The sequence below is a fragment of the Pleurodeles waltl genome, chromosome 9 (assembly GCF_031143425.1).
Source record: "Pleurodeles waltl isolate 20211129_DDA chromosome 9, aPleWal1.hap1.20221129, whole genome shotgun sequence".
NCBI classification, from domain to species: domain Eukaryota; kingdom Metazoa; phylum Chordata; class Amphibia; order Caudata; family Salamandridae; genus Pleurodeles; species Pleurodeles waltl.
The window spans coordinates 980,839,702-980,858,331 of NC_090448.1; the positions used below are offsets into that span (position 1 = coordinate 980,839,702).

General features: G+C 43.1%; 1 protein-coding gene across 2 annotated transcripts in view; it reads right to left on the bottom strand.

Moving 5' to 3' along the window:
- Nucleotides 1–2,222: 2,222 nt before the first annotated feature.
- The window catches only part of IFT43 (intraflagellar transport 43), a 179,244-nt gene continuing 162,836 nt past the window's right edge, over nucleotides 2,223–18,630 (bottom strand). For both annotated transcript variants that reach the window (XM_069208441.1, XM_069208442.1), the window contains 3 exons: nucleotides 13,689–13,764; nucleotides 7,549–7,611; nucleotides 2,223–2,475 (listed from right to left, as the gene is read on the bottom strand). In XM_069208441.1, the coding sequence (XP_069064542.1) occupies nucleotides 2,353–2,475; nucleotides 7,549–7,611; nucleotides 13,689–13,764 (262 nt within the window). In that variant the 3' untranslated portion in view covers nucleotides 2,223–2,352. The remainder of the gene's footprint in view (nucleotides 2,476–7,548; nucleotides 7,612–13,688; nucleotides 13,765–18,630) is intronic.

The following is an 18,630-nucleotide window of genomic DNA, read 5'->3' on the forward strand; positions in this document are numbered from 1 at the left end:
AACTTTCTTAAGGTCAATGGTGACAAGACCAAACGATTTATAGCTGGAAGAACTCTAACAGGTGTCTAAATTCATAGTGGATGCGATTGTGGGAACACCACCTGATCAGTGAACCCATATTAAGCCTTTTGGTTTTGACACTGATCAATATTAGCTTCAATCACAGTATAGTTAGTTCGTGGCCTCTTGTGACCACATATTAAGCCACATCAATAACATCTTTTCTTTCTTTCCCAAACCTATTCATAGCAGTCATCTGGACCTGTGCCTTATTTAAAATAAGCTACTGCTATAACCTCTATTTGGGCCTAACCAAATATACATAGAAAAAGTTATAACTCATAGAAAACTTTACCATAAGGAAAGACACATGCCCAAGGAAACTCGATAATATCACACAAGCAAGACATGCACTCCATTGTCTTCTGGTCAAACAACACTTTTTTAAAACTGCCTCCTCCAACACAACATTTATTATGACCACTATGCTTATTGCATAGTGGCCAGATGTATAGATTGGCTTCTCTCTAGTCTTGTGCAGATATAGTTTGGGGTCAGGTGAGTGCAGTACACAGGAACAGGACTGACAAAGAAACTATGTTCAAGGATGGAACCAATTGATAGAGGCAGCAGTGGTAGGGCTTGCAGAGATTGGCAACAGAGGTGATCTGCTACAAAAATCGTTGGGCCCCGGCATGTATGTATTTTTTTGCCATTTCTGTTATCAACAAGTTGAGTAGTGAGAGGGCTTACCTGAGGATGGGTCCAAGCAGATAGGCACTGTACATCATGACGCTTATTGCACAATAAATGTTACTCAACACTGGTTACAGGCAGGGCCACGGGGTTTATGCAGTGCTGTGGCCGTGGTAATTATGGAATTGACACATTTACCACATAATCCATCCCCTGCTGCAGATTGTAACAGAAAAATAGTTTCTGGCTCAAATGGATCGAAGGTTTCGAAAAACACTGCGTCAAGTGTTGCTGAGCATTGTAAGGCCATCCTAAATGTTTGACTCGTCACCTTTCAGTTGTTTATTGCTGTACGTGGGTGTTAATGCAGTACTAATGAGATAAAACCTTTACCTCGTCACTGCTGACATGTAAAACTGAGAAAATGACATAATACTAACACAAAATGTGCCGCTTTGTGCCACAATTTGCCTTTCTTGCAGCATAATTTAGCCTGCCTTGCTACATAATTTAATCATGCCCTGACGCATAATTCAAGTGGCCATGGTTATAGGCTACCATGTTCTGTAAGAGAAACGTTTCCTGGGGCAAGAGACACCACTTCACATTGTTTATAGGATGGCTGGTGCTATGAGTGATGATATTTCTTCTGATGTAGTAATTGTCATTGCACAGGGGTGAGAAGCTCCGGGCATTGATTTTTCATATAACATGAGGCATTATCTCAAGTATCTCAAGCTGGTTTAACCAGCAGTGATTAAAGTCTCATATGAGATCATTTCGAATTTGGTTATAAATCCACCATTACCATAACCACAAATATAAGAAACCAACCATTTCAAAATCATATATTAAATTCAGTGCATTCTGTCCATGTTTGAGGAACCTAACAAAAAGTACTGATGCCAAGAAGTAGCAGGATAGCTACTAACCAAATCTGCCCGGTAAAGTATGCCCGGCCTACGATAGGCGGCCTGGATCATTCAGCAAGTCGATCGATGTAGAAGCAGGGAATGGATCTCACAGCACATCACAGGACTGCCACCGTGGTACTACAACTGCAAACTGCATGCATTTCCATCCAGCTGCAGTGTACATAGTAGGCACAACTACACCGGCCTGTCCGCCATAATGGAGAAGCACTTACAATTCTATGTTAGCAGGGGCGTAGTTTCTTTTGATGCTGTAGATGCAGAGGCACCAGGGCCCACCGAACCCTGATTATTGTGGTATTTAAAAATTTGAAGAGCAGCCCTGGGGCCCATTACCTTCCTTGCACTAGAGCCTATGACGAACTGGCTATGCCACTGCAAGTTGGCAGACCATCAAAAACTTAAAGCCACGTCATTGAATTGGAGAAGGAAAGGCATTGGGAGTGAGGGGTGAAAATATATGGATTTGATAAAAGTAAAAGGGAGGTCATAAGTAGTCCAAGATTGCTTCTTGACAGTGACAGAATCCGACACGCACACCCCCTGCTCTTAAATGGGTTGGATTCGAAGTGTAAATAATTAAAGAGGAAAATATTTAAAAAAGGAATATTTATGGCACAAAAAGTACAAATAAGTTACAGCATCAATAGAAAGGTGAAAGCATGAAGTCCTGATTGCCAAAGTCCGCTGCCCGGCTGGTGTGTTGGCAGAACATTTTATATAATCAGGCAAGGAGAGGGGGCGGTTTCACAGTGTCTTCTTTCTCGGCCTGTCCTTGGTCCCACTCTGTAAGAAGCTCCGAAGCCACCTCAGTGTAAAGATAGTCCCAGTCCCAGCTGACATCATCCTGGCAAGAGAAAGAGAAGGACAACATTAAGCTGCACATACCATATCGTGGAGGCAAGCCAAGCCTACACAGCAACCAACTTAAAAACAAAGTTTTAGTTTTTGTTTGTAAATGGGCTGCTGACTAATTAAGGCCCCCTTCTTCCTGTCGGAGACTGCACTCTGATTGGTAGACAGCACTCTCCATGTGCAGGATGAGCTTTAAATATCACGTCCAAAGTGTGGGCGACTTGGCTTCGTCCATCTGTCTGAAACAAGAGCTGTGTCTTCCACCAGCACTGTCTGTAGGTTCTGAGCCCTGCAGCCTGTAACAGGAGCAACCCATACACTGACCCTAGAAGCCGGGGCTTCCAACCGCTCTTGGAATACCGTCTCTTTGAGACAACTTTCTACAACCATGAACCCTGGAACATAGTCATTTGACTGCCGCTGGTGCACCCCCTCACCATGACTACAATCATCATTCTCTCACTGCCACTCAACACTCCAGCTACTTAGGCACATTACATGGATCACAGGTTAGTGCACTAGGGGCCAGATGTACAAAAGGATTTTACCCATTCTGTGTCTATGGGAAAAAGCTTTCGTACATATGGCCCCAAGTGACTAATACTCGTTTTTGGTTTCTCCTTTCTTCAAGGACACTTTTACAGTGTGAATTTAAATGAGGGAGGTTTAGCAGAGGAAAAAGACTCCCAAGTAGACTCTGATTTTTTTCTGTAATTTTTGTTTGACATTATCTCAGGGACTCACACTCATAAACATTCTCTAAATGAAACATTTTGAAAAAGAGCAAGAATTCACCTAAGTCTAATTTTATCTTACGAAGAGTAGAAGGGTAAACTCAATGGTGGGTTTAAGACTTGTGGTGGTAAGCTGCAAATAACTGAAGGTATGGCAAGAATGCATGCTCAAGCTGATAGTAAAGTATTCAAGTATGATTGCCAGGAATGATTGTTTTCTTTTGTCACAGAGTACCTCTCCTGGCAGAAAGAGTGTGCCTTGCCACTAGAACTTAAAGGGTCTTGCTCAAAAGTGTTAATACATAGCCATTATTCTTTCCACTGGAGCTCCACGTACATAAGAACCATTTCTCTTTATCTCCTTCCCCCTAGGGTCAGTAACTGGTTTCATTCGTCCCTTCAGATACTAAGGAGTAACCTCAGGGGGAAGTGGTGGAAGATCTTTACTTCAACAGGAGTCCTGGTAATTCAGGTGAGTGACCCTTGTGGTGTGACAGTATGAGATGACATTCTGTTGCCTCATCGATGGAGTGGTTTGACTCTTTCTGGTATTTGAATTATAATGTTGCTTGTTTGATGTCCATACTTGCTAAAGTGTCATGATTTGTCATTATTCATGCATATATTTGACTTGCCGCTCTCTTATCCTCAATTCCGATGCTGAAGTTGGTTGTCTTATTAGAAGTTTGACGTAAGTAATACTGCCAAAATAAAATCTCTATGCTGTAAATAACACAAGAGCTGTCACATGATGTACATTTTCACACATTTACGTTTTCATGCTTATGGATGATCTACACTATTGCTTTTCTTTACATGATTGTATTTCCACAATTTAAAGATGGGCATATTCTTGTTTTTTGTGTCAACAGTAAATTTCGGAAGAAGTTTAAATAGAGCTCACTCTTCAGTAACATACTCCTGCAACTCTAGCTTTAACTGTATGCAAATTTGAGCTCATTTATCATTTTCTTTGGTAATTTTACAACATTATCTATTATGTCTCAAGGTAGATTAATGGTTCTTATTTTTTGTTTACAATAAAGATTATATAACCATATCTAAATTCCTCACTGGAATTTGGTTCCTTTGGCTTCAACAATTTAGTTTGGGTTTTATTCGGTGACAAAATATTTGCTTATTCTACCATTTAGCTTTGGCTAATGTCATTATCTACATTTTTTCAATAAATACATTTTGTTTTTCAAGGACTTCAATGAGATCCAGGACTATAAGCTAGACACCCTGCAGTTGGCTACTCAGTAACCCTTGACAGTACCCTTTGGGTGGAAGAACACTAGTTGGTAGTAATAATCTGTTTCAGTCAGTGAGATAGTGAAAAAAAATCTGAATATGGTAGTTTCCGATAAAGTTTTGACTGCCAAGTGTCTGATGGATTTTCTTTCACTAAAATATATTTAGCTGAATATCACAATCAATGATTGGTACTTGGATTCAGCAACATTCCAAACTGTAAAAACATCACCTATATATTGAATCTAATGTAATATATGGTACACTATTTATGCCGCAAATTAATCAAAAAGCTGATACATAAACATTTCTGTATGAGAAAGCGCATTGTTGGATCCCATGCTCATTTCCTATATTTTTAGGTAACATATTTGATTATAAAGACCATATTACAAACACCAGAGTTGCATTAGGTAAACACTGTTTTCTCCAGGTGCCCTTACTCTTCATAATAGCCATTCATTCTTCTCTGTACCCACATGCTGAATACATTTATCCCCTTTGTCACTTACTAAATCTCTGTTGTCTTAGTGTCAGCTAGGCACTGGTTTTGCAGTCACTCAACAGTTTATAATGTTTGGCTCTTCACAAGGATTTCATTTCAAGTTTCACTAATATCCTTTTTCTTTTTTTCTATAGAACTATGCACTCCACTGTTCTTATGATTATTAGATACAGAAAACATTCTCTTTTGTGTATTTTTTAATTTATATTATTTTTATTTCTATTTCTTTCTGCTTCCTCGTATTTTCCAAACTCACTACCTCTTGTTTTTTTCTTCTTTTCCACTTTTGTCATTTTCTCTGGCGTTTTCTACTTTTTCCTTTTTCTGCTAAGTTTCTAGCATGCCTGATCACACTTTCATATTTGCTGGCCTTATTGTAGCTTAATTTACTTGTGGCCTTTCCTTTCCTCTTTTGCTTAAACATATCTGCCTTATCTTTGTACTTTTGCGACTCGCTGAGCAGCCGAGCTTGCTTTAGGCACTCAGAATGCTTTGCAGCAATTTCTCCCTTGTATCATACATTGACAGAGTCAATAAACATACAGTATACCAATTCAGGCTGCTGTCCAGAGGAAGTTCTGCAACCTATATTTGCTCCTTTGTGGCATGCTGTTTTGCACCGACATGGTTACCAGTGGTACCATGAGCAGAGGCTCTCTTACATCACAGAGTGGTAGAGCAAATACTTTCCAGTATGTAAATTCTGATGCCACAGGGCTAACTAAGTTCATAGAAAGTATTAGAATTGGCATTGTGATGTTGAACAAAGCAGTCTTACAACCCTTCACCTTCCCATGCTGCTGACTCAATTAATAGCTGGAGCTGATTGTTGCCTCTATTACCTCCAATTTTAAAAGTAGGACTCTCGTTAAGACTGTTGGTTTTAATTTCTGAGTTTAATCATAAATATCAGTACTTGAGCACATTACTTTAAACTATGCAGTCAATCATAGGAGTCAATTGTGCCACTGTGATTCTGTTAATATAACCAACTATATTAAGTGGTTAAGGATTTCAGAACTCATAGTAAATTAATAGAATTGGAGATGCAATGTGATGTGGGCTTGCAATGTTAATCATGTTATAGTCGATGCAGTGGATCGTGTAATAATAATAACATTTATCTTTAAAATACTCACAGTTATGAAAACAGGTTAGTGGATTCAAATTCAACCTAAAATTGTAAGTTAAGTGACAATGCCTAGTGTGACAAAACTATATATATTACTCTTATCCCTGATCACTGCTCTTTTTCTACACTTTGTGGCGGCCTAAATTGACTAAATGTCTATCACTAAAAAGCTTTCATAGAATGCACTCCTGCGCTGCTCTATCCCTCGTGCTTCAGTCAGATTTTTGGAAGCCATTAAATTTACTGGATTATTCTACCTCCTGGCATAGGAGACAAAGGTAGACACAGGGAAGGCATATGATTTTTTATAATGTTAAAAAAGAAAGTCAAACTGAATTAAGGATGTTTAAGTGATGCAAATTATGTATGCCAGAACTGAATTGAAGCCACTATTCTCCCCTAGGATCCCTACTGTGTTTTTATTTTTATCATAATGGTTGTGGCTGTTGCATTGTGAGCCTCTGTCTCCCAAGAAGAAGTGCCAACAGATTATGCCTACTTGCTTCACTCTGCTTTTGGGGAGATAACACCCCCCTCCACTCTTCCCTTTCAGACACACCTCTCCACTGTACAGGAGGAACTCATTCCTCTTTAATAGGCCATTCATAAGGGTCCCATACATTAATGGAAGACTATCGTCATGTGACTACTGTATAACAATATTGCACAGACAAAAATAACAGTATTCTTTGGGTTGAGTGCAAACTAGAGCAATGCAAGTGGAACTTTCAGCCAGGCAACCTGCCATGATTAGGCTTGTTTGGATTGCCTGATGTAGAATCCGTTTTGCTCAGAGTGCCACCAATTCTGCAGCTGAAGGATGTGCGCTTGTTAGGTAGAGCCACTGGCCTATGCCTCAGAGTAAAGCCTGGTTCCACTAGAAGTTAAATGTAGTTAATTACCCAAAGGTCAGTCATGTGCTGCTCTAAGAAAGGGGCAGAAGGACCTTCTCTCTGTAAGGTAGCACCATTGGTCTATACCTCAGATTAAAGTATGGTTCGACTTGAAAGTGAAAGTAGTAAATTACCAGAAAGTCAGTCGTACACTGCTCTAAAGAAAAGAAAGATGAAGGGCAAATGTTAAATATCACATAAACAGATAAAGTCAGAACCAACTGTAGGCGTTCTGGACATATTAAGGATATACACCTTTGGCTTTACAGACGTTGAGGAGAATAAAAAATAGGTGTCTTGTAAGAGAGACATGGCGCATGCTCTGTGCATGCATGGGGTTGTGAACACCCTTTCAACAGGAAGGTATGAAAATGCATTCCAGAAGGTAGGTCTTAAACAACAGAATTGCTTCCAGCCCTAGCTACCACTAAGTATTAAACAAATTGGGCTATCTATTGCCTCAAAACACAAAACCTTCCACTGAGTATAAAAGCAGCTAGTTCATTTGTTCACAAGCTACAAAGACATTACTAGAGGTCTGGCTTACCTCTCGAACCTCATGCTCAGGTGCAAGTACCTTGGTAAGCAACTTCAGGTCTATCTCTCCATCCTGGAAAAAAACACATGACAATTGTAGATCTATAGTCAACACAGTCATACAGAAGAGAGGGTGTTCCCAAAAACCGTAAAGGAAGCAGTGTATGTTTGCAGTCATGGAGTATAAGAAATTTAGTGCACATGGTCGCAGGGGAGGAAGCAACGTTTGTGTGGGAGTATATAGTTGGAAAGGAGAGAAGGTAGTATGTGCGTCTGCAGGAAATAGAGAAACAGTGTATGAGTTTATGTGGGAGAGAGAGTGGGTATTTTGAACCAGGGCAAGGGAGATACTACATGTTTTCAGTCAGAGTGTGGACATGTCTGTGCAGTCATAGTGAAAGAGACAGCAAGTTTGCAGTCATACCGTAGAGGAGGCTTGGTCCATGTGTGCATAGGTAGAGGTGCCAGTGTGAGTTAGTGGGGGTGTGCATGCCATCAGAATAGGAGAGACAGAGTCAAAAAGAGAAAGCCTGAAAGTAGAGAGAGAGAAAGAAAGCAAGAGAAAGACAGTGTGCTTGCTGAAAGAATACAGAAGGCATTGCAACTCCGAGGTGCAAAATATAAGAATTTGTTTGCAGTCAAAGATTTTAAAAGACCATGCTGCTGAGGTTGCTTATGTTCATGGCAGGCATTTGGCCGGACTTGTATCACAAGAGGATATAACATTTTGCCATTCTAAATGCGATGGGGTAATCCGAGCTGTCATGTCACAAAACGAGTTTCTAGGTCCTAAAGGAAGGAATTACTTGATTGAAAAGTCTTGATTCATTCCTTAAATCAATGTTACACATATTCCTCTTTGCTTCACACAGCACTCCAGTCTGTCAGTCCCACAATCACACTCAGATGTAGACAACCCAGACACTCATAACATTCTCACAACACATAGACCCTACCTCACACTCATCCCACTAACTACCACACCCTCAAACAGAATCCACATTTCATGTCATGCTCACCAATGCTAAATCTGCAGTAATCCGCGCATCATACATTGCAGAACTCATCATCTAACACAAGTGTGATGCCCTCTTCACAGAAACATGGTTCATATCCACATCTTTGCACATCCTAGCAGTCCTTCTTCCCACAGCTTCAACATCCATTGTGTGAACTGCGCACAAAAAAAACAAACACAAAGGAGGCCTTGCTGTTATCCATAAGTTCTCCTGGTCCTGTGCCAATGCTTTAACTCATCTCTTACCCTATTGCCTCCACTTCCAAAGCCAAAACCCTTCTAAACAATTTCAACAGTTTTTGGAAAGGTATGTGAACATCAACATTCCAATTTCAAAACACAAGTGCAAGTCCGAGCCTTTAGAACCGTCGTAGTCTAAAGATCCTGCTGGCAGACAATTCATCCACAGACGAGAAAGAAAATGGAAGAAAAACAGAAATACTGAGGACTTCTTGATACTGAATTCCCTCAACTCAACACACAGACAGCTCATCACCCCAGCAAAGGCAAAGTACTACACCAACACCATCAAAGAACCCACCGACAGAAGCAGAATCATATTCAAGAAAATCTACAACTGCATCACTCCCCAGCCGAAACAACCTATTCCTCACCCCACACAAAAGTGTAATGTCATCAATCTCTTCTTCTGTGAAACAATAAAGAAGATCTGAAAGCAAATCGACAACACCAAGCCTACTTCAATTCTTACATCCACCCATTCCTGTAGAATCCTGCAGCGGTGAGCCTTCAAAGCCTCATCTCTCCAGATGTCACTGACACACAACTCCCTCAAAGCCATTTCCTATGAAGATAATGTCTTACCATTGTACTTCACCGAAGCTCCCTCTGGAGATGTACTCTTACCCGTTCTTAACATTATCAATGCCTCCCTCACTCACAGCATCTTTCCAAAAGAAGACAGACTAGATCATCCCACTCCTAAAGAAACCTACACTAGACTCTGATGACCTCGCCAACTACTGGCCCATCACTCACCTACCATTCATTGCAAAATCACTGAAAAATAAGTCTATGTTCAACTCTAAGACCACTTCAGTACTAACCATAGTCTGCAAGACTACCTGTCTGGTTTCAGTTTGTGCTGCAGCACATAGTCCGAAAACTTTACACACTGTAGACCATGCCTCTTGACCAAAGATGAACATGACTCCTTCCTTCTGATACTGCTGGACTTCTCAGCTGCCTTCAACACTGTCAACCATCCCAAGTTCATACTCACCCTGGGATTCACTGACAATGGCTTTCACTGGTTCTTCTCCTACCTTTCCAACTGACATTAGTTTGCTCATATGGGCACCTCCATGTCAGATACCTATGACCCTTGGAGTCCCCTAGTACCCCATACTATACCGGACACCTTTAACCATGGAGATGCTTGGTGCTCTACTCGCAGATAACAGCATCAAGATTCACTAATATGCTGATGATACACAACTATACTTGAAAGTATTCTCTGCTTTAGACATCAAAACCTCAAGCACTACTTGCACATCTTCTGAATTTGATATCCAGTGTCTACCTGAAGGTCAACGCAACCAAGACAGAGTTTCTGTTATTGGATAACAATAACAACCAGAAAAACCTGGCTCAAAGAGATACCCTGGCAGCATCAAACCCCAATTTTCACTGGATACAAAGTCACTTGAATTCCTTCTGGACACCAACCTCATCCTCCAAGAATAGATTGCCTAAAAAACAAATATGGCCTGGTACCAGCTCTCTCTTTTAAAGAAAGTCAAACAATTTCTTCAGGAAGTGACTTTGGAACTGCTGTTCATTGTACTCTTGCATCTAGATGGTGGTAATGCTCTAATCCACAGACTCCAGAATAGCAACCGTTAGAGGCTTCTGATGTGCAGTAGCACACTTCACCCAGGGTCTGAAAAAATATGATCACATCCTCCCTATAGGCTCCACTTGCCGGCTTGCACCAACTTCAAAACCAGCTTCATTATTTACAAAACTATCATACTCGGCACCCCCACTTATCTTACGATCAAGCTCTCCATCTCTGGTGGATCTCTGCACACCAGCAGCCAGGTCACCATCATTCTGCAGACTAACTAGTAAAAAAAGCAGGATTTTTGTATCTATGCGCCCAGTACCTGGAACAACATCCCTGTACCTATCAGGACTGCAGTCGCAGCTCGCGGTGCGGTAAAGAGGCGGGACAGACGTGGCGGGGGGGAAAAAAATAAAGGAAAACATTAAATAAATACATAAAAACTGACCTGCCTTCCTGCCACCGTGCCGCTCTTCTGGCTTCACTAGCAGGCACAGGCTCCCAAGCCTGCCCTGCGGCCAATCCTAATGCTGCTCTCATGCTGCTGACAGCATGAAAGCAGAGTTAGGATTTTTCGGAGTGCCCTGGCTTTGCGCTCCCAGGCAGACTGGGAGTCCGGGTCTGCTGTCTCAACCCGGCAACACAGTGCCGGGTTGGAGCGAGCTCAGTGCGCATGTGTGTTTGGCCAGCCTGAGACGGCCGGCCAAACACACATGAGCACTGAGGGGAGTGCACAGCACTCCCCCTCTGTCCAAGTCATCCTCCATGGCCCCACCCATTTAAAAATAAAACAATAATAAACATTGTTTATTATCGTTTCATTTTTCTTAAAGGTTTGCAGCTGCTGGCGGGATGCATGCTCCTCTGCCATAGCGAAGGAGCAGCTGCTGGGCCCCAAAGCTGATCCAATTTAAGAAAGAGAGAAGATTTAGAACACTACATCACAATGCAGTAACCACCCACGCCTCGACTTCCTCTTCCCTTATTTTGACCATTCTATTCTATTTGCATTTACAGAGAGCATAGCTACCCGTAGGCATCCCAGTGCTGACAAACGCAACACAGAGTCCTACCGTTATGATCAGTGGGGGATCAGGTTGTCGAATAGCAATGATTTTAGCATTTTGCGAAACCTAAGTCCATTATCAGCGAGTCTAAGCTTGAGGGAGAGGGCATTCCATAGCTTGGCCACAGTGTCGCCAAAGGTGCACCACCCTCCGCTTCTTGCTCTTCAAATGGAAGGCATCGCAGCCAGATAGACATTGGAGGACCAAAGAGCTCTATTGGGCAAGTAAGGGAGAATCAATGACTAGAGAATTGTTGGGACTTTTTGCTGAAAAGCCTATGGGCTATGGGCTATGATGAGTGCTTTGAATTTAACCCTCTGCTTCATGGGTAGCCAGTGCAGGGTTGCTAGAGCCCGCCGAACTGAGCTGTGTCAGAGGATATTAAGGAGGACTCGGGCTGCAGCATTCTGTACCACCTGCAGTTTGTTGATCACAGTTTTTGAGGCCCCCAGGTATAGTGAGTTCCTGTAGTCCAGACGGGAAAGTATTATTGCTTGGACAGCGAGTCTTCTTGAGAGAGGAGGAAGCAGGAAGAGTATTTTCCGAAGCATTCTTAAAGTGCTGAAGCAGCAGGCAGGGAGTTTAGTAGCTTGGACTTTCATGCTCAGTGTTTTGTCCAACCATACCACCAGGCTCTTAATAGCTGCCTGGGGGGCGGGGGCAGTGACAAGGCAGTCTGGCCAGCCTATGTTACAATTGAGGTTGAGGTTGTTCCCTATTGCATGAACTCTGTTTTGTCCCCGTTGAGATTGAGACAGGCATCTGCCATACATCTTGCTACTGTCCCCAGACATGGTCTCAGATTGGAGGACAGGGGATCCCGTCCATGGGTTAGAGAGAGTACAAGTAGGGTGTCATCAGCGTACAACACCAACGATGTTGTATGACAGGATGATTTCAGCTAGCGGAAGAATATATATACTGAAAAGAGTTGGACTCCGAGATGAACTCTGTGGAACTCCACACTGTCAAGGGAAGATGTCGGAAGGGCAAGAATATTCGAAAACTTAAAATGTCCTGATTTTCAGGAGGAGAGGTATTTCAAAACCATTCCTGTGACACCTATGCTGTAAATTCTGTTGATGATGATACCATGGTTCACCATCTCGAATGCTACGCTAAAGTCAAGGAGTATGATGACCGCTGTGCCACCCTGATCAAGCAGCATTTTTGCCTTCTCGACAACCGCCAGAAGGGCAGCCTCTGTGCTATGTTTGGGGATGAATAGCAGTGTGAAGTTCTCAAGGGTAAGAGGGTAAGAGTGGAAAAGTTTGCGAGTCTGGCTTTCTCTGCTGCCTGGTTGTGGTTGAAAGTGTCTCGGATGGGGCGTGTGTTCATTGCAGCGTGCTGCTGTTGGTTCGGGAGAGATAGTGTATGGTGCTGGTTCCATTGGAGATTTTACAATTTGAAACATTTCGCAAAGGGAGTAAGAGGCATTTAGAGCACTCTGCTGCCTTCTAGTTAGATTCAAACTACAGAAATGCTATATACATACATTCCATATTATTGGATGGAGAATGTGTTATAACAAACAAAACACTTAGATAGTCCTAATGCAGCAGTGCTACAATACAAATTCTAGTCCGTTTATAAAGGCAGATGGTAGGTCAACAATTGAGTAGGCTAATCAAGTGTCTGTGAAACATCTCTCCGAAGGAACAGGGGCCACTCCAAGGAAGGATGCCTACCTGTGAACTCTCCAAGGCCCTGCTATCTCAGGTACAATACATTACAGTAAATGTGAAACTGTTAAACACATCACTGCTGTTCCATATATGATATGACGTATGACATGTTAACGAATGCTTGATCAGTTAAATTCCCACTATCTTGTGCCCGGCATGTTAACAAATGCTCAACTCGCTAATCACATCACTGTTCTCTCATGCCTGGCATATTAAAGAACACTCAACCTTTCGGCCAAGGCCTTGCTATGGCGTGGTTTCACAGTAACACTGTTAGAGTATATTCTGATAAATATTGTGGCCATAAATTCATCTACAAAAATAACACCCCGTTTGAGTGGAAAATAGAAAATCTATAATCCAGTGGGGCTATAGTTATATAAACAATACTTAGGACACAACATTTATGTGAGATGTGATTTATGCATTCAATATTCTGGTTTGCAACCTTTGCCAGTCCATTTTCAATGCAACAAGAGCAAACATTGCTTGCAGAGGGCAAGGATATGTGTCAACGTTCCTCCAATGCTCCAGGGATCACAGGCATGCATTGACACCCTATCATTCACTTACCAGTGTTTGGAAGGCAGCATACTTCATTAGATCATTGTCAAGGTCACGGTAGGTCATCACCCGGTTCACCTGAATGCTGAAAGAAAAGCCTGAGGGTTAGAGGGAAGGGATGGTGCTTCTTTCAGCTTGTTGTCGAAACAGAGACCGTAACCATAAACTAGAGGACAATGGAGAAACATTACACACATCCTCCTGGATCACTGTAGGGCAGTACAGAGAATAAATAAAACAATGAGTACTGTTATGGGCTCTTTTCACATGACAGTCATCTGTATTCTATTTGACAATATTGGGCTATATTTAAATATAATGGTTATTCATTATAAAAAATGAACTAACTTCATTGCTGACCTTGTTCTGCTGTATGTGCATCTATCCAGTTCCTACATGGAACACTGTGTTCTCCTGGTCATTGAACATTCATAACTGGAATGGACACCTATCTGTGGGTGAAACTGGTCCTGGAGTACCAAGCTAGGGAAATCTTCCAAACCCAGCTTGCTTGTACATCAGGAAACGGATGTTCTTGTTTGGCCTGAAAATCATACATGCTGGTGCTCCTCAGGACGCGGAGCATGCTCTAGTGTCATTGCATTGCCCTGGGCAAGCTCGAAGACGTTATGCCCAAAGAACTCCCTGCAGAAGCGTTTTCTGGTAAGACAGAAGCACCTCTGCATGAGGGGCAAACAAAGGTCCAGCACTGGGCACTTTCTCTACCCTACTGACTGAAGATGCGGACATACTATTATACAACAAAAGTGAAAGTAACCAGCCCTTAAGTGGTACTCTGAATGGCGGGCATGCTCTCCCCTACAGACTAAAACAAATGTTTCTCTTGTGATGTAGATTCCTGTGCCACACACCAACCTGTTGTTCTTGTGCACGCTGCAAAATTGCCTGGGCCCTACACCTCCCTCCTTTGTGGGTGGCGAGAGTGTCCAGAGGCCCCAGTGCCCCCACACAGCCTATACTTGAGAGATCTTTGCTTTTTTCTGCTGTTCCAATATACTTTTGGATTCAAGCACGACATCTGCCTCAAAGGAGTCGCAGGCCTGTGGAAAACTATAGACAAAATAACTGTTTGAAAGCACCTAATTGGTCCCAATAAATCAAGCTTGAGTTTCCACTGGGTAGACTTTGCCAAAGCCAACAGGTCTACCAGGGCATCAGCACTTCTAACTACTGTGGCTCATTGCAGTGAATGAACTGAAAAACTTAAACATACTAATTAATGTCTGAAGTCCAGAGGTATTTGTGTATTGCTCAGAACCTCTGTCCATGAACTTAAATTGAGTCATATTTTAGTCCTGCAGAGAAAGACTGAACATCTTAAGGTCCTATCTTCTCAAATGTAAGCGTTTAAGCACGTCAGGGTTTTCATCACTGTGCTCTGGGCTAATTGCTCTCCTTTTATTTGTATTGTTTTTAAAAGACACCCTTTTCTGGCAGGAAATGTATTAACGTAAAAAAAAGTTTAAATGAATGCTGAATGAATACATAGGCGAATAGCTGTTTCAAGACAGAACTTTAACCTATGTTTATATTAGGAATATTGGGTTTGCTCTTGAATCTATTACTACTTATACACAGTAGCATAAACCTAACAGAGAACGCATGAAGAGTGGTACAACAGTAGACGTTTACTGCAAGAACTGGGGGAACATCTGGGGTAGAGAGAAAATGGAGAACGAAGGCATAGTGGATGGGGGTGTGGTGGAGGGGCATGGCAGAGGAGAGGGTGAATTACAGTTATGAATTGGGCAGCAATGGGGAGGGTCAAAACTGTGTAGAGGTGGCTGTCAGTCAATGTGCACCTTCACCAAAAGCTGAGAATGATGAAACTGATAATGAGAAACAGCCTACAGATTCAGAATGAGTGTCGAAAGTGGAGTATTATGTGGTGTGGGTTTAGTCCTCACCGTGTTAATACTCTCACAGTACCCAAGAGATGGTCCTTGAATTCACACCAGTAAATCCGTAGCTCTGTCCTGGTAGTGTGGCAAAGTGCAGTCAGGCCTTACTTAAAGGAATATGTGTTAAGCATTTCACAGCACAAACATGGACGATAAGTAATTGACACGACTCAAAAGAAATCCGACAACAATTTATAAATATAGAGCTAATTTTTATGTAAATCTCGACAGCAAAATGAACAGTATAAGTTCAGGAGAACCAGAGATATTGATTTTAGAAGCAATAGAAAATCACTGCAGAAATCGCCTTCAAGTCAGTTGCAAAAGAGCACTTAAAGGACAAGTTGCATGTGACCTTTGGGGGTTACGCTAGTGCAGTCTTTGGGACCAGATCAGGATAGTCAGAGCAGTTTTACCTGGCCATTGTAGTCCGCGTGGAGAGCTGTCCTGACTGTCTGTGGTGCTGAACGAGACTCGCGCTGAAGTCAAGGGCAGAGATGTCACTGAAACGACCACTTGGAGGTCGAGCTGCAGGGAACCTTTTCAGGGGTATGGTGGTGTGGGCTCTGGGACCCAGTTCGCTCCTACCAAGTCCGTGAGGGCTGATTACAGAGTTGTCCTGGCTGTCAGTGGTGCTGAACGACTCGCGTTGATGCAGATTTTACCTCTGGCATGATGATGATGGCAAGTTGATGCAAAATCTCAGCTGGGGCTGGGTTGCACACTGTGACCTGCAGCATCAAGATAAGGCATCAGTCACCTGGCTAGTGCAGCAAGATGATTCAGAGATGTCTGGAGATCCGGGGGAGTGTAGTAACGCCCAGTAACTTCATGGAAGGCCAAACTACGATTCCCACAATGCACTTCACCAACTGGATCCAGTTGATCCCTCGGCAGGCCCGATGGCCAGCGTTTCTTTGGTTCCAGAGCGTCTTTTTACCTGCAGGTTGCAGGGGACTGGTGCCACCAGTCCAAGGGAGACTGAGGGTACTGAGTTTCCCTCTTTTGTTTTAGAGCAGTGGGCATGTCTTGTTGTCCGTGATGCAGAGCTTCTATGTGTCCTCCTCTGAACTAAGTCCATTAAATCTGAGGTTCTGGTGTCAGGCGTGTCCCCTGAATCTTGTATTTAGGAGAGGTAGGGGTGTGGAGACTAGTGGCCAATGGGTAGCTAGTGCCTACAGCTTATCTGCCTCTGAGGTGGCCGCATCCAGTGGGACAGGTCACCTTTAGCTCCTCAGAACCCTCTATTCTGCCACTCCTAAGATGGCAGAAATCAAAATGTAGTGCAATCAGTGAGCTGCTCACCCTAGAGGTGTGGTCAGCCTGCTGGGGGTGTGCACAGTACTGCATACCTTATTTCCTGCCTGTCCACAAGCAAATGTACCTGTCGGCAGGGGGAAGTTTGTTTTCGCAGCACAGCGCAGATGGCTATCAGGGGCGGTGCAGCATTTGAAGCTGACTACCCTGATGGTCCTATTAATTGAACTGGCTGTGAGGCAGGAGGTGTGACCTCCTTCTCACCCCAGCCCTTTGTTCTGACCTCCGGGAGCGTCCAGGCAGCCTGACAGGAGGTCAGAACTCTGTCTTGGCGGCAGCAAGCGAGGAAAAAGCGCGGGCTGCTCAACCTGAGCACGGGGGGGCAAACAAGTGGGCAACCTCTGGTGCGTCAACTGAGTGCATGCCAGCTATTCCTCAAGTCAAGGTTTGTTTTTGGGGAGAGAAGGCAGTTGTCTGACACCACGCTCGACATATCTAGGTGTCACCATAATGGAGCCAGCAGCTCCGGTCAACCGGGGCTTAAGTCCTGTGTTATCCTATAGACCAGCATGCACTTATAGTGTACCATAATGGAATGGATGCTATAGAGGTATATAAGCTCATGCTTACATGTCTGCACCTCAAATATAATGCACCCCGCCTCCTGGGCTGCAGAGGCCTTCCTTAGGGGTGTCTGACATATACGTAAGGCAGTGCATGGAACTGTGTCACTCATGGCAAGTGTTGCACCCCTCTGTGAGTCTGCAATTTTAGGCCCGCCATTAGTAGTTCGCATGGGTCACCTAGAGTGGCAAAAACTCATGCTGCATCCCTGGGGACCCCTCTACCACTTATGCCCTGGGTGCCATTTACTAGGGGCTTACAAGGGGGTAAAATTGAGCCAATCAGGATTTCACCATGTGGACAATTAATTATGAATGTAATTAATAATGGCCACCATAAAAGAAGCCTTCCATGAGAAAAGTTATAGGTCACACAAGTGCACACATTAAAAAGAATATGTATCATCTGATCAGGTCAGGTTGCAAAACAAGCCACTGCATGGCACCTGATGGGAGAGAACTGGTTCATTAGGCACATCAGAGCTCAATGGCTATGGAGAAGGACTCACAAGGATTGTTCCAGTAGGTGTAAACGGAAGCAAAGTATGTTTTTCAGGTGTAGCCATGCACCTCTGCTTCAGCCAGGTGACATGAAGAAGACAATATCAGTCATTGAGAAAATAAGCTAAGTGATTTCTTTTGACAATGACCAGTGACAGAATCTCAGCCATTTAGCTCCTCTTGACAGATTTGGTGGAAGACATGAAGATTATTAGCACAGAGATTTAGATTTTCAAAGGCTAGCTCCACAGGAATAACACACTCATGTTCAGCATTAACAGGGATGTGTGCAGCGCTCTCCATCACACCCTAGTCAGGCAGTCTCTTCTGTAGGATGGCAGTTTATAGCCATTATGATATAGTTGGAACAGGTCTGAGAGCCCACTTTGTGACTTGTAGGTGGCACTAGGTAGAGTGAAAACCTTGGGTTGTCACTGATCTTTTGAAGGCTCCTCAGGGTCAGAGAGAAGGCATATAGGAAAGACCTTAGTCCAACATCAACCCATTCCCTAAGAATTCTGGCCACCTTCTTATCGAGAAGGCAAACTAATTGCACCCAGTAGTCAGGTGGTCAATAACGTTATCTAATTTTTGGCATCCCAGCCTCTACAATGAGGTTGGGGGCTTCCTGGATGATTTTCAGTTCAT